Source organism: Venustampulla echinocandica, assembly GCF_003357145.1.
Source record: "Venustampulla echinocandica strain BP 5553 chromosome Unknown scaffold_15, whole genome shotgun sequence".
Taxonomy (NCBI): Eukaryota; Fungi; Ascomycota; class Leotiomycetes; order Helotiales; family Pleuroascaceae; genus Venustampulla; species Venustampulla echinocandica.
Genome location: NW_022474220.1, coordinates 152,689 through 176,537, shown reverse-complemented (window position 1 = coordinate 176,537; position 23,849 = coordinate 152,689). Strand labels below are relative to the sequence as shown.

The 23,849-nt window shown below is 47.0% G+C and overlaps 9 protein-coding genes across 9 annotated transcripts; 4 read left to right on the top strand and 5 right to left on the bottom strand.

Moving 5' to 3' along the window:
* Positions 1–2: 2 nt before the first annotated feature.
* Positions 3–485, bottom strand: BP5553_10431 (uncharacterized protein; the record flags this gene model as incomplete). Its single annotated transcript, XM_032019054.1, has 2 exons — positions 3–245; positions 303–485. The coding sequence occupies 2 exons, from the start codon at positions 483–485 to the stop codon at positions 3–5; spliced, it is 426 nt and encodes a 141-aa protein (XP_031864761.1).
* Positions 486–3,344: 2,859 nt separating this feature from the next.
* On the top strand, positions 3,345–4,037 carry BP5553_10430 (Uncharacterized protein; the record flags this gene model as incomplete). The annotated part of the gene is made up of 3 exons (XM_032019053.1): positions 3,345–3,560; positions 3,638–3,896; positions 3,955–4,037. 3 exons carry the CDS (start codon positions 3,345–3,347, stop codon positions 4,035–4,037), a joined length of 558 nt encoding a protein of 185 aa, XP_031864760.1.
* An 871-nt stretch (positions 4,038–4,908) lies between these two features.
* Positions 4,909–6,870, bottom strand: BP5553_10429 (Uncharacterized protein; the record flags this gene model as incomplete). Its single annotated transcript, XM_032019052.1, has 3 exons — positions 4,909–6,010; positions 6,062–6,441; positions 6,487–6,870. 3 exons carry the CDS (start codon positions 6,868–6,870, stop codon positions 4,909–4,911), a joined length of 1,866 nt encoding a protein of 621 aa, XP_031864759.1.
* Positions 6,871–8,017: 1,147 nt separating this feature from the next.
* Positions 8,018–9,014, bottom strand: BP5553_10428 (uncharacterized protein; the record flags this gene model as incomplete). Its single annotated transcript, XM_032019051.1, has 3 exons — positions 8,018–8,079; positions 8,335–8,625; positions 8,876–9,014. 3 exons carry the CDS (start codon positions 9,012–9,014, stop codon positions 8,018–8,020), a joined length of 492 nt encoding a protein of 163 aa, XP_031864758.1.
* A 631-nt stretch (positions 9,015–9,645) lies between these two features.
* Positions 9,646–10,425, bottom strand: BP5553_10427 (Uncharacterized protein; the record flags this gene model as incomplete). The annotated part of the gene is made up of 1 exon (XM_032019050.1): positions 9,646–10,425. One exon carries the CDS (start codon positions 10,423–10,425, stop codon positions 9,646–9,648), a length of 780 nt encoding a protein of 259 aa, XP_031864757.1.
* Positions 10,426–11,110: 685 nt separating this feature from the next.
* BP5553_10426 (Uncharacterized protein) lies at positions 11,111–12,367 on the top strand (the record flags this gene model as incomplete). Its single annotated transcript, XM_032019049.1, has 2 exons — positions 11,111–11,266; positions 11,336–12,367. The coding sequence occupies 2 exons, from the start codon at positions 11,111–11,113 to the stop codon at positions 12,365–12,367; spliced, it is 1,188 nt and encodes a 395-aa protein (XP_031864756.1).
* A 2,194-nt stretch (positions 12,368–14,561) lies between these two features.
* BP5553_10425 (uncharacterized protein) lies at positions 14,562–15,366 on the bottom strand (the record flags this gene model as incomplete). Its single annotated transcript, XM_032019048.1, has 2 exons — positions 14,562–15,084; positions 15,155–15,366. The coding sequence occupies 2 exons, from the start codon at positions 15,364–15,366 to the stop codon at positions 14,562–14,564; spliced, it is 735 nt and encodes a 244-aa protein (XP_031864755.1).
* A 1,618-nt stretch (positions 15,367–16,984) lies between these two features.
* Positions 16,985–18,243, top strand: BP5553_10424 (uncharacterized protein; the record flags this gene model as incomplete). The annotated part of the gene is made up of 2 exons (XM_032019047.1): positions 16,985–17,504; positions 17,570–18,243. 2 exons carry the CDS (start codon positions 16,985–16,987, stop codon positions 18,241–18,243), a joined length of 1,194 nt encoding a protein of 397 aa, XP_031864754.1.
* Positions 18,244–19,945: 1,702 nt separating this feature from the next.
* Positions 19,946–20,842, top strand: BP5553_10423 (uncharacterized protein; the record flags this gene model as incomplete). The annotated part of the gene is made up of 3 exons (XM_032019046.1): positions 19,946–19,958; positions 20,010–20,111; positions 20,169–20,842. 3 exons carry the CDS (start codon positions 19,946–19,948, stop codon positions 20,840–20,842), a joined length of 789 nt encoding a protein of 262 aa, XP_031864753.1.
* Between the last annotated feature and the right edge of the window lie 3,007 nt (positions 20,843–23,849).

Sequence of the window (23,849 nt, the reverse complement as noted above, 5' to 3'; positions counted from 1 at the left end):
TCTCACTGGCTTGCAGTTCGCCATTCCTTCTCCATACCCCTCAACCTGAGCAGGAACTTGTCCCACCCCTCCTGCGCCGTGTTGCTATCGAACTCAATTGTAACGTTCTCACACCGCCCATCGTTGACCCTGCCACCCATTGCATCCGGCAACTCTCCGCCGCACTTCCGCAGAGCAACCGTACCACCAAATCCCGCTTCAATTTGATCCACGGCATTTGTAAGGTGGCGCAGTGATTGGAATTCCTGACATTAACCTGTTAGCCAATCAACCCTACTGTATTAGGGCAAATATAAACATACGAAGCGTTGAGTAGAGCAATCTCCCTGAGCTTCTTGGTCCTTCAACGCGGTCACCACGAGATAGTATAGTGGCTCCCCCTTTGTCTGCTTGTTTTGTTGCTCCCAAAGATGATCGGTGTTCTGGATCTCGACCTTCCCACCATTGCCGTTGAGTCTAATGGTCTGGTTGCAGGTCGCGCACATGATGTTGGTATAGCCCCTCATGGCGTTGAGTCTTCTAAGTTGCAATTTTTGTAATTGGCAGATTGTGCGGCGTTTTCTTTAGTTGGAAATCAATTCGTGGGTCCGAATCAGATATTGTTTTTTGTGGGTGTATTCGTATTTGAAGCAATGATGCTAAGATAATTGATTGTCTTTGGTTCTGATGTATTGGCGATTGTATTCGTGACTGCTATGTTGTCGTTCAAGATACATCGTATCCATAGCTAGCCATCGGGGTCATTTATATACCGCTGAGGGCGTCGTCCTGCTGGAGCCATCGTGACCTCGGGTGATTGTCGAGATGCGCAGGCAGTACGGAGTATAGTGCTCCATTGCCAATAGGTATCCGCGCAACGAAGGACCATGAGATTGGGAATACCATCCGATGTTTCTCACGCCACTTAGTACGTAGGCATCTGCGTATAGGTCGGTCTAGGCCCAGTGCAAGTACTCGAGTAGGAAACCCGGCGCAATACTCGAGTAGTAGCTCAACCGCACTGTTGCTCAGCCCCTGACATTCTGCCGGCAGCCGCCTTCTTCCCGCACCGAGGCGCCCCGACCGCTTTCAATAATGGCTGTGTATCGTCAGTACCTGAATTCATATCACGCCACTCTAGACCCTTAATTAATTAGCAGCAACAACAACGGACTAGGGAACAAGTATTATGGCTATATACTAAGGTATGTAAGCACTTCTCGTCATGGTGTGCAATACGATGGACCATGCCAGGTTACCTATCATGATTTTTTCGATTAAGCAGAGCCACATCGCAAATGCTGCCAACCACATCGGCGGTTGAAAGAAGTCTCTAGAAGTACCTATCAACATCTACCAGAACCCGTTTCGCACGTCCGAGGACTATTATGACCGGAGGGGTGGGAACTCAAGATTAGTAAAGTATAATATTTAGGGCAATAGCGGACATGGTCCTGCTTTCGTTGGTGTTGAATCGAGCGGTTGCCCATTAAATTGATTTGTTTTTAGTCACTTCCAGAGTTGGAAAGCGTAGTGTTTGATCTGTCGAGAATTTGCACTGTTCAAGATAGTTAATTCTATTCTGGAGGTACTTGCTGCCGGCCAAAGAGGTGGAAATATATTTTCAATTGGGTCAATTCTGGCCATACTGTTCATCATTTTTCGGCCAATACTAGGAGCGCGGGAAAATACACAATATACCTATGACCAGCGGCCATTTATATATCAAGGAGAGTTCCTTCTTTAGATACCCAACCTCATAATCTTACCAGTTCAAAATATTTGGTGTTCTTCGATTTCGTCCATTTACTTTCAGCAACGTTAGTTCCGTTTCGTGGTTTCAAGAATCCCAAAATGAGTGCGGACGATGGTTGACTATTAGGCCCGTTCCAAGCCATCAGAATATGGCATTTGGCATCAACACATGCCTTTCTTAGCCACTTTAACATTTATACGTCTCAATGGAAAACCTTTAAGGGGAGCGTCTTGCCATAACAGGCAGCGGAATGCTTAGTTACTAGCATGGACTATATCTAGCAGCGCGAGACTGCGACGACTACGAAGTTCTTGATCTGGAGGACGAACGTTGATGACAATGGTATCGTGGGCGTATCAGGAGCTGCGCTCTGTTTGGGGAAGTCGGGAATTTCCCCATGCCAGGTAGTTTTCCAGAACTATAAGACTCGGTACTTGGGGGCTGTTACAGAGTCTGACGGGAGCAGAATACTGAATCCCTTCGCGAAGACTTATAATAATAAACAAAAAGCATCGAGTAAGCAGCTAAAGAAGCCTTCCGAGAAGAAGGAACGAAAGCTGGCATTCCTCTAGTAAGACAACACGCCTCATAATGTTAGCCTCAAAACGTGGAAGAATAGTGCACATGAGAAATACTTCGCAATCAACACAATTAGAGATAGATTGTTGAGTAGCTAGTTTGTGGTGCCTAGATTCGTAATAAAAATAGTCAAATACTAATATGCATCTACATGCTGTCGAATCTAGTCTTCTATCTTAAGTATCTCAACTGCTTCTGTGTCACCTACGCATTCCTTCGCAGAATACCGCATTTCATAGTATGAAGGCTGACGGTGGCGATTATGACCTTTATTTGGAATTCTAACCATAGCTTTTGAGATGAAATTTGAAAATTTGAATCGTTCTAAACACCAGGCCATGATCATACCTATCTGTAATTCCAGATATATTGGACATATTCCGGACTTTGGCGGAGGGAATCCCCATTTCATTTCTTGACGGCACAAGGTTATACTTGGGACCTTGACTTAATATTCCCTCCACAGCTTTTGCATAACCTACTCAGATGCCCTTCTTTCCATACCTAGGTATGCCAAGCACCGATACGGTCTTTGCACTGATCGAGGGTCAGGCTGTACGGGATGTCCCAGTCCTTGATGCCACGGCATACAGTATCGGGCAACCTTGAGCCGAAAACCCGACCACAGTCTTTCAGCAATACGCGCAGGCGTGAATTTTCCACATAGCAAGTATTGATGAGGTCCTTATATTGTTCAAGATCCATTGATCCACAATAATCATGTATACTGGCGAGCATGCGAGTTGGCGACCAGGGTTTGACTCACAGAAATGTCGTTGTCATGTAAATGGCGAGGTCTGTGGTTATCAACTACTCCGTAGGCGTTGTCCATTGCTTGGCAGTCGCCCGCCCAATTGTTTCTCCGTCCGAGATGTGAGTTTTTTTTAACGATATCGGAATAACAGTCGGCCCGAAAAAGCGGCGATAACTTCACTACTCGTTTGTATTCTACTTGGAAATCTATATGATACTGGCAAACGTACTTCTTATCTGAAAACAATTACGCCATCAGCTACAGCAATTTGGAACAATGGGCAACGCAAAGAAAACTCGCAAGTTCGGGGCTGTCAAACGAATAATTGGGTCTCGCGATGCGCGACTGAAGAAGAATCAAGAGAGCGAGATCGAAAAAAAGAAGGAAGCCAGCGAGAGCACGCAAGCTGTCCGCGAGATCCCTCAAGTGTCGTCCTCTCTCTTCTTCCAGTACAACACTGCTCTGGTTCCTCCATATTCTGTTCTCGTCGATGTAAGTAATTCAATGCCTGCCCACCGCTAGCATAACTAACACCCCACTTGACAAATTTCCTTAGCCATACGGTCCAGCGCAAGCTGCCTCTTCTCGAATCAATGATGGACGTACTCTTCGCGAAATGTAACCCGATTATCACAACGTGCGTCCTTGCTGAATTGGAGAAATTGGGCCCGCGCTATCGGATCGCTCTTCGGATCGCAAGAGACGAGCGATGGCAAAGGATGGCCTGCGATCATCGCGGTAACTATGCCGATGACTGTCTCGTCGATATGGTTACAAAGCATAAGATATATATCGTAGCAACGAACGATCGCGATCTTAAACGGAGGAGTAAGCAAAATCTACCCCACCTAAACGTTCTTAGAAGAATGATACTGATACTTAGCAGTAAGGAAAATCCCCGGTGTCCCCATAATGTCTGTCGCGAGAGGAAAATATGTGATCGAGAGACTTCCCGATGCACCTGAGTGAGAGCTCTAAGGACCTATAATTAGCTTCAGCGACTAGAGCAAATCGAGCCAGGAAAGAGTGCCCAGCGTCGAGCTTGGAGGAAAAGGCGGCCACTGGTGGGCATCATAAGAGTTATCCTCTTTGTAGTCGTGGCGATAATAATCACCCACGGTGCTTCTCCCTCAGGGCTCTTAGTTGGGGTGATTTATATCTCCTTCGGAGTTATGCTAGGATGCTATCCTGGAATGTATTTTCTTTACTGCTTGAGTAGTAGAGAATTTTACTTTCTTACCCTTAGTATTATATGTCGATGTACGCTTGCGCACACGTCCACTATGGGTACCTATAGATAGTAACGTTTATTAGCGTAACTTATATCAAAACAAAAATTAACTGTCTCCCGCCCTTCTTTATACGACCAAGCAACTCGCTAGGCGGGTCTCAAAATCTACTATTCACCTACGACCGGGGAATAAAAGATATCCAAAACAAGTTCCTACAACAATCCTTGAGCTATTTATTAAATTTGGCTGTTGATAGTAATTGTAGCCGAGGAATCGAAATAAGCCCCCATGCTCCGTCGTCCAAGCCCTGTTGTGGCTCTATAACCTAAAGCCACTTCATCTTCAGCGATTTCAAAAATAAATAAACATACAACAGCAGGTATCAGCTGGTGATCACCCGCTCAACTACTAATCTACCTAACTACCCTTTTGGCTAGGTTACATTATTCGTGTAGGGAAGAAGAGATCAGGTAAAGCTGGCACCAAATCAAGATCCGTAGGTCGGGTCTTGGAAAAGGGCTGTTCGATAGAATCAGCTGATAGTATATTAATTTGTCTACCTCAGAGCTAGGTTAATGTGCTTCGATTTTAAGCTAGTAAGTAGAAGGTCAACGGTTCGGAGGCAAATATGGTAAAGAGCTCCCAGCATGACCCGTCGCGGTTGGATCCAATGAACTCGACTTCACTAGCACATGTCCAGCACTATGCTCAGCTTCTCGTCGCGCCACTTCTTTCATTTCCGCCATCTCATCAACGGTGAGCGCACTTGTTGCCTTCTGAACCCTCACAAACAGAACCAAAATCACCAGTGCAGTAGTTGCACAGGCTACCTCAAACCAGAATACTGCCTGATAGCTTTTTCTCTGCCCTAGGTTTGACAGGGTCTTACTGTTCACAATATCTGCAAACCCAAGACAAACAGCGATACCAAGATGCAAGAGCAGCATGATCAACGCGCCGGCTAGGCCCTGCTCTTTCTTGGGCAAGCTGGTAGTGATAAAGATATTCGCCACGGTGAACGTTACATCTATACCAATGGTGGCAAAAATCATGCTGGGAAACATGTAGGCCCAGTAGTTAGCACCAGAGGGGGCGATGGCGAATAGCAGCGGGGCAACGATCCAGGAAAGGCCCGCGATGTAGATGAGCATTGTGCTTGAGAGGAGATGTAGAATGAAGCCGCCGAAGGTGGAGATGAAAATACCGCCTAGTGCCATAGGAGTGTACCAGGCGACAACGAGGAGTGGGGAAGCTGACATGACGTTTTCCATATAGAAGGTGGCATAGAGGAGAAATATACCTAGGGAGCCATAGGTGAGGAAGAGAGCACACACGAGCGGCGTCATGCATCTGACTTTGAACAAAGAGGCTGGGAGGAGGGGCTCATCAGCCACATAGGTTTCGACATAGACCGCAGCGAGGAGGAAAAGAGAGCCGACAATAAAGAGGACGTAGATGTAAGGCGTTTTCCAACCCTGGGGTGCGTGCGCGGAGTCGATAATGGCGAAGGTAAAGAGGATAAGGCCGACGATTATGAGAATGGCACCGAGCCAGTCCATTTTAATACCTAACGCTCGGCGCTCTTTGATATCAGAAGGGATATACAGGTATGACGTGATGGCCGTGACGAGGGAGAGGAACATGCCGATCCAAAAGTACCAACCCCATGTTGTGTACTGACCAGTAACTCCTGCGAAAAAGATGCCAACGCTGGTGCTGTCAGTGTCGGTATCACGATGCTATAGACCAAAGATAACTTACTAGAATCCAACCGGAGCGGCAGCCCCGTAAATGGAAAATACCAGATTTTTCCTTGGCCCTGGCCTGTAAATACTCCCAATCAACATCACGCTGCTCGGCAAGAATGCTGCTGGTCCTAAGCCCTGCAACGCGCGGCTAAAGTCTAGCATCAACTCATTCTGGGAGAACCCGCAGATCAGACTCCACAGCGCCAACCACGCCATGCCGCCTACATACAATGGGTAGCCGCCGTACATGTCCCCGAGACGACCGAACATCAGCAGGAACGCAGCGACGACCAGGGAAAAGGCCGAGGCGGGCCAGATACTTGATGCTACGGGCATTCCTAGATCGATAATGACGATGGGGAGCACAACCGTGAAACCAGAGACGAAGTATTCCTAAAACTATTAGATCCGAACCGGTGGCCATGGAAAAGTACTTACACTAAGAACCTGGGACATCGCAACGGAGAAGACAAAAGCGACTTCAGCCCATAGGGATTTGAATTGCTTGGGCCGCTCGCGACCTAGGCGCTCAATTCTCCCCTCCAAGGTCTCTTCTTCTCGAGCTTCATTGCTCGAGTCATCTATCCTGCCATCCCGGGCATCGACGTTCCTGCGCCCCTCCAGCTCAAATTCATCGTCCTCGCTGCCTCCAATAGTGGTGAGCTTGATGCTATTGCAGCATGACGTTTGTTGATTTACATCTTCCAACTCCGTCGATTCTGCAGTTGGAGCACTCTCTTCCCCTTGTGTAGCGGATGGAGCTGGTGATGCTATCGAATTCTGATTTTCCCGAGGGCAATAATTTGTTGCTGATGCTGGCATTCTACAAGAGAAATCGTAACGTAATGACGAATTAGAATATAATAGTGTTCCAAGAGGAATTATAAATTAAAGATCGAGAAAAAAGAACCTTACTGCTCTCTTTCTGTATTAATATTGAGAGACTCTATATACTAGGTTCTCCATTTCCTTGGCGATATCCTTGGTTTGGCCCCACTCCAGTTAACTTCCTAAAACAGAAAACCAAATTTTTTTTTAACGTTCCAGCAGTCAACTAATTGCCGCTAGCCCAACTCCTATCACCTCCAATCAACTCCAATCAACTCCAATCAACAGCAACCACTTATCTATTTCTCTGGGGCATTCTTATTAGCTCACTGTTATTAGTCAGGTCCCGTGATGTACCTTCGTTGGTGATAAGTATACCGTGCGACAATAGTAAATGTCATAACAACAGCGATTAGAATATAAGTGCTTGTTAACGGTGACAGAAGAGACGATAAGATATATTTTCTTTGTTGGCTTTTATATTCCAGGTCTATCTATATAAGGAGCCAGTCACAGCCTAATTGACCCACATTAAATATCCACTGTGATGAGGACAACTCTCGACAACCCTCCCGCGTCCAGTATTCTTGCAAGATTTTAGAAGCATTCATCACATTTAAGCAAATCGTGTCCGCCCAAAATTTCTCTAAGCAACTAGTCAGAAAAGTTCTCTGGGCTTGCGACTGACACTCTAGGCCGGCAATGAAAACAGGCCAAAGTATACACTTCAAGAAAATTTCGTCGTCCTTTAATTCTTCAATAACACTTAGTAATTCACAAACCAAACCATCTTGCGAAGAGACATTATCCATAAGTGCATCAAGCACACGCCTGCCATATATAAGAGAGCCGAGTTTGTATGACTGTGACAACTTGCAAAGCTTATTTATATCTTGCAATGAAGGTGACGTTGGTTGCGGAAGTAGGCTTGTGGCCCAGATATAGCAATCAAAATTCTGTATAGACTCAAGTATGGTAGTGATATGTCGGGTATGGGAGAGGATTGCGGTATCGTCAGATGGTGCCAGGTCTGCAACGATGTCCCTCTGGAGCGATAACGATTGTATAGCGTGTAATAAATGATCTGGACATCCAAGAAATGATTGCTGAACAGATTCCTGGGGTGGTATGCCCGACTGGTCTAACGGAATGGACTGGGATAGTAGCCTAGGGCGTACAAATGTTGCTCCGAGTGTTTCAATCCTGATATTGTATTAGCAGTTAGCCGCAATCTATGTGGATTGGTCATTCCGTGAGTTCGATATACGTACAGATAGATCTGCCTGGTAATAAAGCTGCGCATTGCCTGGACAGTCCGCCCGGGATCTTGCTCGTTGCCAATTTCCAACTCAGATGACGGTCGAATGGAGGCAATCAAGTTCTTAGCACCTTCTAGATGGAAATTCCATCTATCACAGCCGGACTCTAAAAGATCCAGAAATATTAAGAGGAATATACTAGCCGCTATGGTGTCTTGCCTACGTGGTGCACCATCGTTTAAGGCAAGTGATAGCCCTTGAATAGCTTGACATTTGTACAAAAGCGCATCCTCGTCGGAGTTGCTCGAGGCAGGCAATGTCGCCAATAGAGGCTGGCGGAAGAGATAACGTCTATTGGCGTTATGCCGTGCTGCAAGGGCCAAAATTGCCTTGAGTAGGGTTGAATCACCCAAAGCAAGAGATATTAGACCCCGAAAAGGATTCTGGTCACTGTCATACACAATGAATAACTTGCATATGCATTCACTGTCTGCATATGGATGTTAAATCCCTTCTAGGTTGAAATTTTACCAATGAGATTGGAGAATTTTATACTAACAGTAATCTAGGTAGTATCTGGAGGTTCTGTCCAAGCTTGAAACAGAAGGATCGTTTAGAACCAGTGATAAACTTGATAGGGGGCCACTGGTATTATCTGTATCACATTTTTATGAGTAATTGAGTCCATTTAAATATTCGAATAACATCAAGACCAGCTATATTTTTTGTAGATTTCTTACCATTGTACTTAAAACTACTCGTCATCGGGGGGTTTGGGCGTTTAGCAGAGGACTTGATTAAATCACATCTCGTGCTTGCTGATATCCCATTGGATTTTGCTGCTGCAACTGAGGCGTCCTCGACCGATAGTCCTCGCATCTTGCCTCGAATGGACATGCCTTTCACCCATCTGATGGGCCTTTTCTCGGAACATTCCAACCCCGCCTTTTCACATTTAGCACAGGGCATTCGGGATCGGTCGCATTCAATGTGCCGATGGCGGCATGTGTAGCATGGATTATACATTGTGTTTTATTCGGAAAAAATCACCAGTGGAAGAGTAGCCATGCACAGCTGCTACTCAGGTACTGTGACGTAGCCACGCGGAATCCTAGAGCTGGCAGAAAACAATAGAAGAAAGGTAAAGGGAGAGATCAAGAGGATAGGGAAGTATTAAAGGGTGGGTTTGCCGCCTTCGTAGTCGGATGGGATTCTCGGCGGCGATAATTACCTAATGGTGAAACGAAAAATTAATAAGGCGTGCACCAAAAACTCGATTAGTAAGCGATTCTTGCGTAACTTGTGTCCCAATAAACGGACGCTGGCATATATTTATTGGGACTCCCTTAACTTAAATGGTGCTTGTTAGAGAATGCTTATGTAACGAGCCACCTAGTTTATAACCTATACAAGTTCGTGGCAATTTCAGATCGTTGATGCAAGAGGGGCTTGCTATCTTAAAAGTCATAACGTGAAAATCGTCGTGGACTCGTGGGACAACGGCATCAAGTCATTCCCGTTTATGAGAGTCTTTCAACCGGCCGCATTCTCCAACCATCTCTGCGATCCCCTCGCCAACCTCCGTTCCTAAATTCTCAAAGCCGTTGATGACGCCCTCCCGATCTCCCTTGCTCAGCTCCTGACTCATCTTAAACTTGCCCCCTAAACGATCGATCCTGATCTCGATTCCGATGATATTCTTCTTCAAAATCCCAACATAGGGAGCCGGCGCGTCCGACACTTCCCACGGCGACGGCTTCTCCCCTCCAGTATAGCCCATGATTATCGACTCCGAGTGCTGAACTAGGTCTCCAATTTGCTTCTGTAAGAAGGCACTCGTCTCGTCCGACTGGGAATTGCAGTAGACGCTGACCTTGCCGTACACCTCTACAGCAGAATAGTTCCAGGTTGGAACCACCTTCCCGGAGTCTGGTTTGGTTTCAACATAGAATTTAGGGGTGACATAGTGGTGGTGTGGTCCATTGAAGAGAACCAAGACTTCATCCAAGAGCTCAAGTGTATCGTGACCCTGCTCGTTTCTAGCTGCTAACGCCTCCATCAACACCTTTGCTTGCGGATTTTGCTTTGCGATATGACCCCGCAGTATTCCATTTGACAATGTTCCATCTGCGGTCTCGGGCACATCTAATATAAAAGGGATATGGCTCGACTGGATGAGCGGGTGCTGTGGTGATCTGATGGCCGTCGTTACAATGCCTAGGGGGTTCTCCCGGATCAGTCGTTGTAGCACGAGAATATCTGCCTCCGTATGGACTGCCCGGAGATACATCGTGAGTGTTAAGAAGTGGATAGAATTGCGAACACTGTGGTGAATCTGGCTTGGATGTTTTACCTCTCGATAAATATATTTATCACCAAGTACACCCGGGACTTGATATTTCCACCGAGTATGGCAGCGTGCCAATAATAACGTCCCTTGGGAAATAAAAAAGTAGTTGCTGCATTAGGAAGTTAATGGGAGTGGGGCTGCTAGACGATGACGCTGATCCTGTGGTCAAAAGCCCTGATATACGCTAAGCAGGGGTGGCCAATGAACCCCTGGCAACGGGAGCAGAGTCTGGAGAGCCTGGAGGAAACTCGGCTACAGCGTAGGCTCCAGGCTTCAGCCCCTAAAGCTGAGTCTTAAAGGGCCTGGAGATGCCCTAGACTTCCAGCAGTATCCGTTGCTCTGCCAGCTCTGTGGCTTATCCTAGCGTATATCAGGAATTTTGGCCAGAGCCTCCGTACAGGAATGTTAAATTTTATTTTAGGAAGTTAACTGGAGTGGGGCAAAACCAACGAGGTCGCCACCAAGGTAATGGAGAACCTAGTAAATAGACTCTCTAATATAAATATCAAGATAACATAGAAAGAGAGAAGTAAGGTTCTTTATCTTGTTCTAAAATTTATAATTCCTCTTAGAACGTATTCTATTCTAATTTGACCTCTTAGTACGCTACGATTTCCCACGCAAAATGCCCGCATCAGAGCAAAACCACCCGGCGACCCGAGCATTGCATGCGGATGATCCGTTAAATATGGTAACCGATGTCGCGCCGCCAATGCATTTGTCAACGACATTCAGGTACCCCAACGAGCTCGAGAAGCTGATTCCATCAGAGGATCCAGTGGTGGGTTCCCATCCTTCCCTAGGCTCCTTACTTTATGACTAAACAAGCAACTGATAATACACCGCCTAGGCAGAGTTCGACGGGAAAAATTACGTCTACTCCCGGGAATTTGCACCGAATGCAACACGGTTCGAAGCCATCCTGTCCTCTCTTCTGAACGGCCATGCCGTGTGCTATGCCTCCGGATTGGCCGCCCTTCACGCTGCATTGGTACTCCTGAACCCTCGCCGCGTATCAGTAGGCGAAGGATACCATGGAAGTCATGAAGTAATATCAGTTGTCTCCCGTCTCTCGGGGCTGCAGAAACTGAGTCTTGATTGTCCGGCAAGCAGCTTAGAAAATGGAGATATAATCCTGCTTGAAACCCCAGTCAATCCACTAGGGACCGCTTTCAGTATTGAGGAATATGCCAAGAAAGCTCATGATAGAGGTGCTTATCTTGTTGTAGACAGTACGTTTGCCCCGCCTGGCTTACAAGACCCGTTCCTTTGGGGAGCTGATATTGTCATGCATTCTGGGTCGAAATACTTCGGGGGCCACAGCGACATGTTATGCGGCGTCCTCGCAACCCAGCGTCAGGACTGGACAAAGCAACTCTTCGAGGATCGGTTTGCCCTTGGACATGTCATAGGCAATCTAGAGAGTTGGTTGGGTGTTCGGAGCATACGGACGTTGGCAATCCGTGTGCAACATGCCAGCCAGAGCTCTGCAAAGCTAATTACGTGGCTCCATCGTGCTCTAAATGAACCGAATCTGGCTCCCAACAGTGAAGAGCATGTTATACAGGCAGTTCTTCAGAATATCTTTCATGCGAGTCTCCAGGACGAGCCTTGGGTACGGAAGCAGATGCCGAATGGCTTTGGCCCGGTCTTTGCTGTCGTTCTGCGCAGCGAAGAATTCGCACGAGGATTGCCAAGAAAATTGTCCTTCTTCCATCATGCAACAAGCCTAGGTGGAGTGGAATCTCTAATCGAGTGGCGCGCATTGTCCGATGCCAGGGTGGATCGGAAGTTGTTGAGAATTAGTATTGGATTAGAGGATTGGAATGATTTGAAGAGCGATCTACTGCAAGCATTCCAGTCGCTGGTGGAAGAGCAGTGATTATCTTCTGCTTAATATATCGAAATACAAAAATATGTTGCATGTTCTCAAGTTCATTGAGCTGGACTTGCCGCATCTATCTGACCTCTGCAGATATCTCATCCTCATAACCCTCATCGACCTCTTCATGTGAAGCTAACCATTTAGAAATGCCACTACTTGATTTAGTGAACGATTTATTACTGTGCATATCGGAGAATATAGAATCAGAAAGAGCTTCTTAACCTCGAACACCACGTCCTGGCCCTCGGCATCACCCCACCACGGCGTCGTCCATCTCGACCTCGAGGCCCCTAGGGAATATGTGCGTGATCTATAGACGGCGGAGGGGTTAAAGCCCTGTCAATGTATATAAATTAACTTACTCTCAAGTAGCATGTTGAAACAGTAGGCAGTCATCATGACTCGGAGAATGTTCCGAGCCTTATCGAAAGGGTTTCATTGATGAAGTTGCTCTTACAAACTCTTCCCAGAACCTGATTTGGCTGTTGACAAAATAAGATTCAAGGATCAAAAACTGCTAGGAGCAAGAGCAGCTATACAAGCTGATATTGGATGTTCTCGGGAGCTGGTTCAAATGGGACATAACTCATAGAACGCCAAGATGCAGTAGGCAATCATGAAAATTTACAGAGTATTCGAGTCTAACTTGACGTAAGTCGTACGTTTTAAGAGGAAGCTGGTTTCGTGGACTGTTAGCTAAGGCCAGGGAAGTCGAGGATGATCTCGTCCCGAAAAAACAAGATTCTTTGAGAGAAATTAAGGATGCATCTTAACTATGAAGCAACCTAATAACCAAAGTCCAAGTTGCCTACGGATGCATTCTTCCTTGGGATCTTCTCACTCCTTGTCGTTAAGAAAAAAAGTTAGACCATAAGACTTACGCGACAAATAAAACCATAACGAGCTTCATCCAGATGTAGATATTACGACTAATAGGTTCGCCTAAGGCTATCTCTATTATTTGGTTGTAACTTCCACGATCATCGTAGAATTATTTTGTCTCTTTTGCAACTACATCCTTAATCTGGGTCTCCGTTTCACACTGGCAGTTATAAAGGGGAAAACTCTTACGAGTATAAAAGTGTTTTGAAAATTTTGGAATCAGCAATTACGACCCGGGACCCCCCAGGAATCGTTCCTGGTGCTCTTCCCTGGTTGTTTCCTGCTTTCCAGGAGCTGCGGTACTCGGTGCGCTATAGATGCTTATCAGAGTATATTAAAAGGGTGTAGCAAGTAGGAGCTCTACTAACAAGTAGCAAATTTCATATAAGGGAGTTGAAATAATAGATATAAGCTAAACGGCTATTTGATATTGTAATTAAAATAATACCTTGCGAAATCGCAGATAATCGACTAATTGGAGGGGCCGACTGGTCAATCGGAGGCGTAACATTGCAAATAACCTCAATTTTGGTCTGGTGTATAGGATATAGCGGCAGGAAGCAATTGCTATACTTTGTATAGTAGCGGTGGCTGGACAGGATCGCAAGCAGGGCAGATGACAAAGGTTCTGCACAGATCTGGGAATAACTTTACTTTGCGACTAAACATTCGAGTAAGGTAATTGCAGTAAGATACATAGGCGATCTATAACTAGGTAATGGCTGGTGGTTCCTGGTATTTCCATAAAAAAAAACTAAAAATTCTACTAAGAATGCGCCGTACTATGCCTGATTATCTAGCGGCATGGTGGCTAATGCATGATATCAAGGTATAATTTAAAGTTATACCGCACGTGGTCTTTTACTATAAATCTTAAGGCACTCCTATTCTAGCAGGTGGAATGAATTAAAAGAGGATCACAAAATGGAATGGTTGAAATGCAATAGTTGTCTGTAAGCACGGGCTATAAGAGATATTGTCACGGACATGCAGATGGCTAGAGCAGTAGATTTCAAGATAAAACTAACGCCACTTGAATTTTGAGATAGCGACTAGATCGAGGTAGGGTGCCTCTTGCATACCTAATTATACACGTAGTCCTTAACATTACATAACCAATCTAAGCAATGCCCCCTGAACAATATAACTAGTGATAATAAATATGCTAAGAAATATCCTCCATAAATACGCATAACCCGAGTTCAAGTTAGACAGAAAACAAGAAAGGATAGCAAAGCAGGAACGATAGCAAAGCAGGAACGATAGCAAAGCAGGAACGATAGCAAAGCAGGAATGATAGCACCAGTAGTTAACCAGTATGCCATTGCGACAGCCCGGTTTTTGGGTCAACACGATAGTATTTCTGGTATTCATTGTTCCATATCCATCCGGAGGCAGCTGTAGTCGCAGTAGTAGTCACGTTGGCGATTGGGTATGCCGTAGCTGTTGCAGGCGTATAATTAGCCGGGTAATAACTCGACGTCGATGCTTGACCACTCGGGCCAGCCGCTGAGGATGCCATAGTTGACACATGCGTATAACCCGACGTCGCGGCATGTCCACTCGTGCTTGTGGCCCCGGAATTTGCCGCCCCAGGATAGGTGCCACAGCTCAAGTTATGGTAGAAAGTGGGTGGCTTGCCCTTTTTACCAGCCTTCGTTACACCTTCTCCTACCCAGGTCATCCTCTCGTAGGGTGTGGTGGTCGCGTTTACACCTTCGATATAAACGTGAACATGGTATTGACCTGGTACCATTCTGCCACTGACATGCATGCCGTCTGCTGTTTGCTGGCCAGTCTTACTGTCTATAGTAAAGTCATGGGGTGTTGACCTAGATATCAAGAGAGAGTTAGTTTACTAAGCAACATTGGAGATAAAAACGCGTCTCACAGGGGGCGTACTTAACAGTGACCTGAGTGCTTCCCATTCGGTGAGCAGACAAATAAAGATAATGCTCAGTTAGAGACTTTAATATCTGTACCGACGTTTTACAATCTACGGCCTTTTGAGGGAGCCATTCTCTTGTGGTCGGGCTCCATTTGACGTTGATATTGTTGATATAACCATCATATACGTCGACCGGAAGGCAGTGAGGATAAGCAGTATAAGCCATGATCGACGGCTAAATGAAACAGTTTTGCTGAACGAGATGTTGCTGAACGAGATGTTGCTGAACGAGATGTTGCTGAACGAGATGTTGCTGAACGAGATGTTGCTGAACGAGATGTTGCTNTGAACGAGATGTTGCTGAACGAGATGTTGCTGAACGAGATGTTGCTGAACGAGATGTTGCTGAACGAGATGTTGCTGAACGAGATGTTGCTGAACAAGGAGATGCTGCTGGACAAGGAGATGTTGCTGGACAAGGAGATGTTGCTGGACAAGGAGATGTTGCTGGACAAGGAGATGTTTCTTAATGAGTTAGGGAACTTGGAGAGGAAAGATGGCAATGAGTGTGGGCTATTATAATTCGTGATGATATCTACCTGGTTTTATAGTCAACGACAGCTCTAGTCAAAGACGGCTCTAAGCAACTTATCTGGATGTGGCTTGTCCACACCATAGTTAAAACGAGTAATCAGCCAACACAAGGCTCTTCTAAGGAACTGGGGATAGCTTGGCTGCATAGTAGGGCTGGTCATCTACGACAAGAACCGCTACCATGTAAGAGGTTGGCCCTTCGCCACTATCAAAACTGGATTGTGAAACTGGACTTCGCATGGTTCCCTGCCGATTCACGATTCACAATTGAAAGCCACCAACTACCCAGTTAGAACTGGAGGATACGCCTGTGCAACACACAGTGATAGGTCTATCTCAGGGCTTAACCATGAACTAGTTATAGGACGTCGCTCTTAGCTAGCCAGTAAGCTCATGGCGGTCTGCCCTATGATCCAAAGTTGGAGTTTCACGCACGCGGCACACCAACTCATCCATTAGCAACCACCTAGGTGAGGTCTTTTTAAGGGCGGTAGGATTCTGGACATCGGCCTTTAGTGACCTCGCTGAGGCAATCTTCCAGCGCTAGGAAGTTGTTAGAAGTCGATTCGGCTACCAGTCACTGGCGGCGTTATGCAAATACTGAAATGGGAACTAAGTTCAACCAAGGTAGGTAAGCACGGGAAGGTGCATGTGGAGGTTGTCGGGCTAGGTTGGCAAGGTCTAAATCCGACCCTACCCAATCAACATGACAACAACCAATTGCCAACCAACCAACCAACACTGCAAGCAGCGAACCCGTCCAGAATCGCAGCAGTGGAAGGCTGGCGGGCTGGCTGGCCAAAGACCAGTCAGTCCCGTAGGAAGACACCGGAAGGAGTAGGAGACCGGGCGGCGGCCTAAGGCCAACGGGTACCGAGTAGACGTACTCGAGTAGGCCGCCAACTCGAAAACTTATCAGCTATCCTTCTGTCTCCCACTCTGTACTGTCTATCTTTTTATCGTTCGCATATCTGCACACACGCAATCTCCCAACCTAGAATATTATTGCATCACCGCGTCTTTGCATCGGTGGTGTTGGCGTCAGTACACGTTCCTGTATCTTGCGAGCATTCGACAGCCTCACTCCAAGGGCAACCTCAAGGGTATCACCTTCCCCAGGGTCCACAAGCTACGACTACGGATATATTCTTCGCCATCTAGACGCCTAGACGCGATAGCAACCCCAAACCTTGGAACAAACACCACAGTTTCCGCAAACACGGCGCTGAGCACCACAACGTCAATCGGCCATGTCGCTTCACGACATCTGCACCTCTGATTATGGGGATTTTGTCGACTCTGACACCGATGACTATGATGAGGTAGAGTTTTATGCTGAGCCCCTCCAACGATACCGCGAATTTTTATACTACCCTATCTGTATCGGGGAGGTCCTCGTTCAGAGATATCGCATCGTGCATAAACTCGGCCATGGTGGCTTCTCTACTGTGTGGATGGCCCACGATATCCACGAGAAACGGGATGTGGCCCTCAAGATTTTGATTTCGGGCCAGGATGGGTCATATGAGCAACTTATGCAAAACAAAATCATTCAGGCCGTGCAGGACACCTCCCATCTTATCACCTACCAGGCGACATTCTACCTCCCTGGCCATGAAGGTACTCAGCACCAGGTACTGGTATTTCCCTTACGAGGCCCGAATTTAGTGACGTGTCTAAGGGAAAAGTCATTGGCTACCCGCATGTCCGCAGCAAGGCAGTTGCTAGTGGCTTTGAAAGGCCTTCACGACGCTAGAATTGTGCATCGGGGTAAGTCCGATTTCCACTCCATTGTTCTCTTGGTAAAATATCCTATACGCTAATATATTCTACAGATCTAAACAAAGCGGCCGTCATGTGGGATATAATATCCCTTGACCAGTATGACACGGCTATCAAATACCAGTACCTTGGTCGACCGAAAAAGGTAGACCTATCATGGCTACCGTGGAAGCCAGGAGAGCTTGTAAGACCAATGAAGGTCCCTCAAAACATGATCGGGGAGAAAGTCTATCTCGGTGACTTTGGCATGGCTATTCAAGCCGGCACTTCAGTGAACTGTAAGCCGCAATCGCCCGCTATCTTCTGCGCCCCCGAAAGGTACCATAACATCGACCCAAGTTGTGCTAGCGACATGTGGAGTTATATGTGCATTTTCGTGTCGCTTTATTTTGGCTGTGAGGCGTTCTATGGTAGCGGGGGTAAGCATACGATGTCTGTTTGGGTTAATTCGCTAGGCCCGCTACCTGAGCAATGGAAGGGCTATTACAGCTATTATGATAGCAAGAGCGACGATGCGTGGTATGACCAGAGCAGAGAGCCTCAGCCCCTGATGACCCTTGCATCCAACTTTGAGAGGATGCGACCCGAAGTCAATGAAACCGAGCGGAACCTTGCTCTAGAGGTTTTCGCGAAAGCATTTTGCTATGTGCCTGAGTATCGTATAACCGCGGCGCAGTTGTTAGAGGACGCTTCATTTAAGGCGCTTTTGAAAATTTATGGGTGTTAGGTATTGTTCTGGGTTTAATGGCGGGAGAGGGTGTGTGCTACCTGATGATTGATATCTGTTTGCCCACTTTACGTGGTGTGCACAACTGGGAATGGAAATGTTGTATTCATGAATATGGTGGCGTTCAAAATGGCACTCATCGGTTTTAAAACATAAATGAACGCATGCTTCCCCATGGACTGCTTTCGTGCTCTCACAAGTTACTACTCTTATAGTAGCCGGAGACTCGCTGGACGGTCGACTGGATCAGCACATTACATTGGTAGGTACGAAACGTAGCAACCGCTGATGCCAGCTCCACCCAGGTACCATCCCCTGTGATTCTTCAACCTAGGTTGTATAGATGAGTAACAAACTGGATTGGCGATAGACCGAGTGCGCCTCGCGGGTCGAGTGGGCGCTGAGGAGGCACAGGGTGAGGTCGAGGGCAGCTCAGCCAGCATTGCCGCGCCTACCGCGCCATTTGGCCGCTGATATGGACTAATACAGCCACTATGAGCCATGCCGACCTAACTCGGGCCTTCTTGCAGCGAGGAGTCGGCGGAGCATTGTTACACATACGCAAGCCGCAAGCCGCAAGCGCTCCGCGTCTGTTCCAGACTCCCAGCGGTTGCAACAAGGTGCGTTTGGCCTCTTAATGGCCCGCTACCTGGGTAAGGTACTCGCCGACATATTTGCTGGCCCAAGAGAATCCTGACAAGCGGTAAGTGGTGTTGGCTAGTAGCGAAATGAGTGTTGGTTTGGCTTAAGAGAACATGAAGGTGCTTAGGCAGCTTAGTCGATTCAACTGAAGGAAGAGGAGAAGGCAAAGTTCTGCAGCATAACTACGTGGTGGCTAAAGTAGTATCACATACTTTGGTTACTATTGGGGCTACTTAGAGACATAAGTGGGTCACTAAATTTGCCCAGTTAGCTATTGCTGTGTACCGCGAGCTTTGGTCAGTTTGAATTGACAGGAACAGAATTGGGACTCGTTCCTCACCTCTAATTCTTTTTGGGCATAACTAGACTGCCAAACCAAAGCCGTTCCTTGGATGATCTCTTAGCGGTTGTTAGACCATGGATCTCAATATGTTATCATTGGCATTTTGTCATTATCGAATCCTCTTGTCTCATCCTGGCCTACTCAAGGAGTCAAGCCTCACGATGATCCTTCACTTTTAGCCGCTTCTATTCTCGGATGACCCTAGGGCTTTGAACGCCTCTCTCTTGCCAACATGCTAAGACGTGACCGGGTAGATTTAGGAGGTCAAGGCCGCTGGTGCAGAATAATGACCGTAGGTTCGTCGGCATAGCCCTCCTATCATGAAGACGAGAAACAGTTGACATATAAATGAGAGTAACTTCAGACCGTATCTCAGATAAGTCCTTTGCAGATGCTTTCATTCCAATCATTGCACAATTGAGAGCCCTCGACACATACCGAGATAGCCAGATCGTTTTATTTTCAGTAATTTATTACTTCACCTATCAACTTCCCAGACGTCACTGAAACTCCTCACGCTTAAATTTCACATTATTCCCGCTGGTGAGGAAACGACATGTCAGGGGTTCCAGGCTATGGTTTTCCTCATTCTGGGGGAGGATGGCGGCCAGTTTGTTAGTACACTGCAATCTCTTCGGAAAATAATAATTGTCTAAACCCAGTACTAATACACTTCCAGTTACAAAGTTTTTTGTAATTATCCTACCTGTTCTAATCATGACATTCTACGGTTGGTTGATACTCGCATTTCTCTTACTATGACTTTGATTGACAAAAGCAGCTCTATGCATGGTCGGATGTCTTGACGGTGTCCCTAATATTTATGCTGTTAAGCTCCAGGGCACCCAGTCTTCCGGTGCTGAAGTACGTGTTGGATATTTTGGTAAGTACCGCAAGACTTTAGTTGTTCTAGCAACAGGTTTTGACAAATTGAATATAGCCATGTGCGCGGGGACTAAAAGTCCACTGGTCTGCCACTCAACACTTCGCTCATCTGCACTCGACTTGTTCCCCTCGGACAATGGCGAACTTCAATTTCTCCTACAGCAGGCAGAAATTATCCAAAGAAAGATTCTGCCCTATATCATCCTTATTGCAGCTTCCTTCTTCGGTGTTAAAATGCTCTGCCTAGCAGTTGAGTGGTTGTGGCCAGGCCGTTCCTGGCTAAGAACTTTCTGCATCTTGAAATTAATCTCGGCCTATGCATCTCTGTTCCTTGTCATTGCATCGGCATCCGAAGTGACATTCGCTCTGAAAGCTCTAGCTTTTTCCAACACTATAGGGCAATCCAGTATCAACATTCATCCATCAGTTCCCTTGGAGGGCTTGCACTGGACGCTTGCCGCCTTCTCTCTCATCTTCCACCTAGCTGGCTCACTGCATCTCGATTTACATAGGCCATTGGCAGCCTGGCAGAGTGGTACGCCATTTGTCCACCAGCCTCTCAGTCTAGATACCACATCAATGTTAGGTATGCCTCCACCACAGTTTACTCAACCTCTACCCGGGTTCGGCCACTCTGGAGGGCTTCCTCCCCCACCTCCCTATCCTTCTGGAATGCCTGGCTTGCCTCCGCCACCCCCGCCTCCGCCGCCTCCTCCTCCAAGATATTAGGTGATTGTGCTGTTATGGCAATTACCTAGATGTCTCTGGTGCTTGTTACAAGCAGATACTATGCTAGATTAGCAAGACCTTGAGAATGACGGAACCAATGGCTTCGGAGCAGCCGGGACCGGTGAACAAAAAGCATCAAAGGGGTTTACGGGGCTGCAAGAAGTAAAACCGCGGGTCTGCTTAGGAGGTGACAGGAGGCCAAGGGCATGTATTATTAACGGGCAGGACTACTTAACTAAGTAGTAAGCGGAAGCAGTTCCGAGGCCGATTTGGGAGAAGGGTATAGCGCATTCTTGGGCGAATTTGGTTCAAACTCTTTCACTTAGATTGCAAGGCCCCACGGCCATTACCTAGATATGATTCCGGCATCGCGCTATCTATTGATTTCTGTACAATCCAGATAGCCTGCTGCCTGCGTACCCTCCTATGGTTGTTATTCGAAAATCCAATCGCAAAGTGAGGCTATGCATAGAATCATATCGCAGTTCGCCCTATACCCTACCTACTATAATCTGAAGCAGCCTCTGCTACTGTATTCGTAGGGGAATTGCTTCCTGCCGCTATATCCTCTACATTTGACAGAAACTAAGGTTATTCTGAAGTTCTGATTCAAGTCGTTGTCGGCTTCGCTATCAGTTTCGCCGTAGCCTTCGCCGCAACTTGCCTATGTGCTAATTCAGTGTCACGGTACAGCGTAGAGGTAGGAGTCTTAAGGAAGCGCACCTATTTGTATTATAAGCAGGTAGAAAATGTCTAAAAGGAGAAGAAGAAAATTCCAGCTATAAGAGAATATATAAACGAAAAGGTATCAAGTACTATTATGATTATAAGCTACCAATAAGCTAAAGTAGTAACTATACTACTAGTGAGCAGATATATAGTTAAGGTAATACTGGCCTAAGAAGTAAAGACGGACGATTAATCTAATTATAAGAGTATAAGCCCAAAATATAGTTTATATATGACGTGGTTATACTAAGCTTAAATCTGAATCCGAGGACATCAAGTCAATCAATTCCCAAAACTAACCGGGTGAGTGGCGAAAACTACTCGTCCATCACTTCCCCGCGCTTTATTGCCTCCGATCTTTGATCTTCGTTGTGGGTGAACTGATGGTTTTGGCCGGCAGCTGGAGTAAAATGACCTTTTTGCGCCAGTCGCCAATCGCCATCACGGATTCCGCATCTCGAATGGGTGGGGCTCTGGCGCTTTATGGGGACTTCCAACACGAGGTCTTGTAACCAATCCACTGGATCGTACCTCACTCCCAACAGCATTATTATCCAATTCGATGTGAATATCCATCCCCTGCAATTGATTCCGCCGTCCTACCTGCGCATCTCGCAACTCTTCTTTGTGCACCTGCTGGTCCGGCCCGTGGCGGTTTGCGGTAGAATAGCGGTGCAATCCAGGCGGGAGGGTTTCCTGAGATGCGGGTTGGCTGCTTGGCTGGCTGGCTGGGTAGTCGAAAAGGTCCTTACGCGGCGCAATGCGAGCGATACTGGACCTCCTAAACAGTTGGGTTGAATCGTCGTTTCAAAGAAAGACCACAATACCGAGACGTCTTGATCAGCATTTCCAAGACTGAGAAGTCGAGACCGCCCGGTGGATATAACGAGTAGTCAGCTCTGCGTGGGCTTCCCGACCGATGCCCGATGCCCGATAGCGCCGATGGGCAGGGTAACTCCGAAGGCCAATCAGAGCAGTACCGCGTTTCCCAACAACAAATGTTTGGTCTTGGAAATAGAGGGGAGGACGCATAGCTTCCTAAGTGAGAAGGACGTGGGGGGCACCGTTATCAGCCTGTCTCTTATACACATCTAGATGTGTATAAGAGACAGGTGCAACGTCGCAGGAGGATGGGATTGGATTTCTAATTATCTATCGTTATTTCGTGCAGAGAGAGAGTCGAGACACCGAGACAGAGGAACCACTCCGTACGGGTATCTGTCTCTTATACACATCTAGATGTGTATAAGAGACGGGGGGAGGGGAGGGGCAGGGGGCAGGCCAGGATGCAACGTCGCAGGAGGATGGGATTGGATTTCTAATTATCTATCGTTATTTCGTGCAGAGAGAGAGTCGAGACACCGAGACAGAGGAACCACTCCGTACGGGTATGGAGTAATGCACACGCCACGGGATGGTGAACGAGGGGGACCGTGCCGCAACGACGACGTCGTAGGACTGCATCAACGCCGTATGTGGTAATCCGGGGGAAGGTGTTTGCTTTTGATACGAGTACAAGGGGGGCCATACCGTACCTTCGTACGTAGTACTGGCGAAAGTACTGTACGTAGAACGAGGTGGGAGAGGAAACACCCCGCGTTGAATTAATGGGAAGAGAGGGCGAAACTTCTTTGCAATTCGCAATTCGCAGAGCTGCAGACTGGCAGAGTTGCGGGTTGGGTTGATTGTCAACTTGTCCTCTGCTCTCTCGCACCTCTTCCAAGTGATATATTAATAAACCCATCCTTCACTCCACTCCGTTCCGATACTAGCCGTTGGCATGCAGCCAGGGTGCTTTACCAAAACGGCCAATCCGTGAGGCTAACGATGTCCGTGGATGCGCTGTTGACTTGGGAGCGACTCTGCTGCAACCCGCAAGTAGCAACCCTCCCCGATTGACAATTGATATTGGTATCCAATTGATGCGTTATTATTAGTAGTATAGTGGATTAGTTCGGTTGAAGATATAAGGTTGAATGGCATATCTTTACTAAAAGGTATAGGCTCTATATAAGTACCTACCGCATGTTCAAAGCCTAGAGTCAATGACATACGGTAGCTCCCACTGGTGTGCGCATGTACGCATGTACGGTCCACACCCGCTTTTTTTGTCACTTACTTGCAGCAGAATTTCATGCACACCTACTGTAGCTCTGTCGGTGCGTCAATACTGTGCATATTTGGTGCTGCAGACCGCAGTGCAGTCAGTGCTTTTCTCCGACCAGCTTCGCATCTGCAGTCAGTAATAGCCTCATGGGGGGATATGAGATTTTGAGAA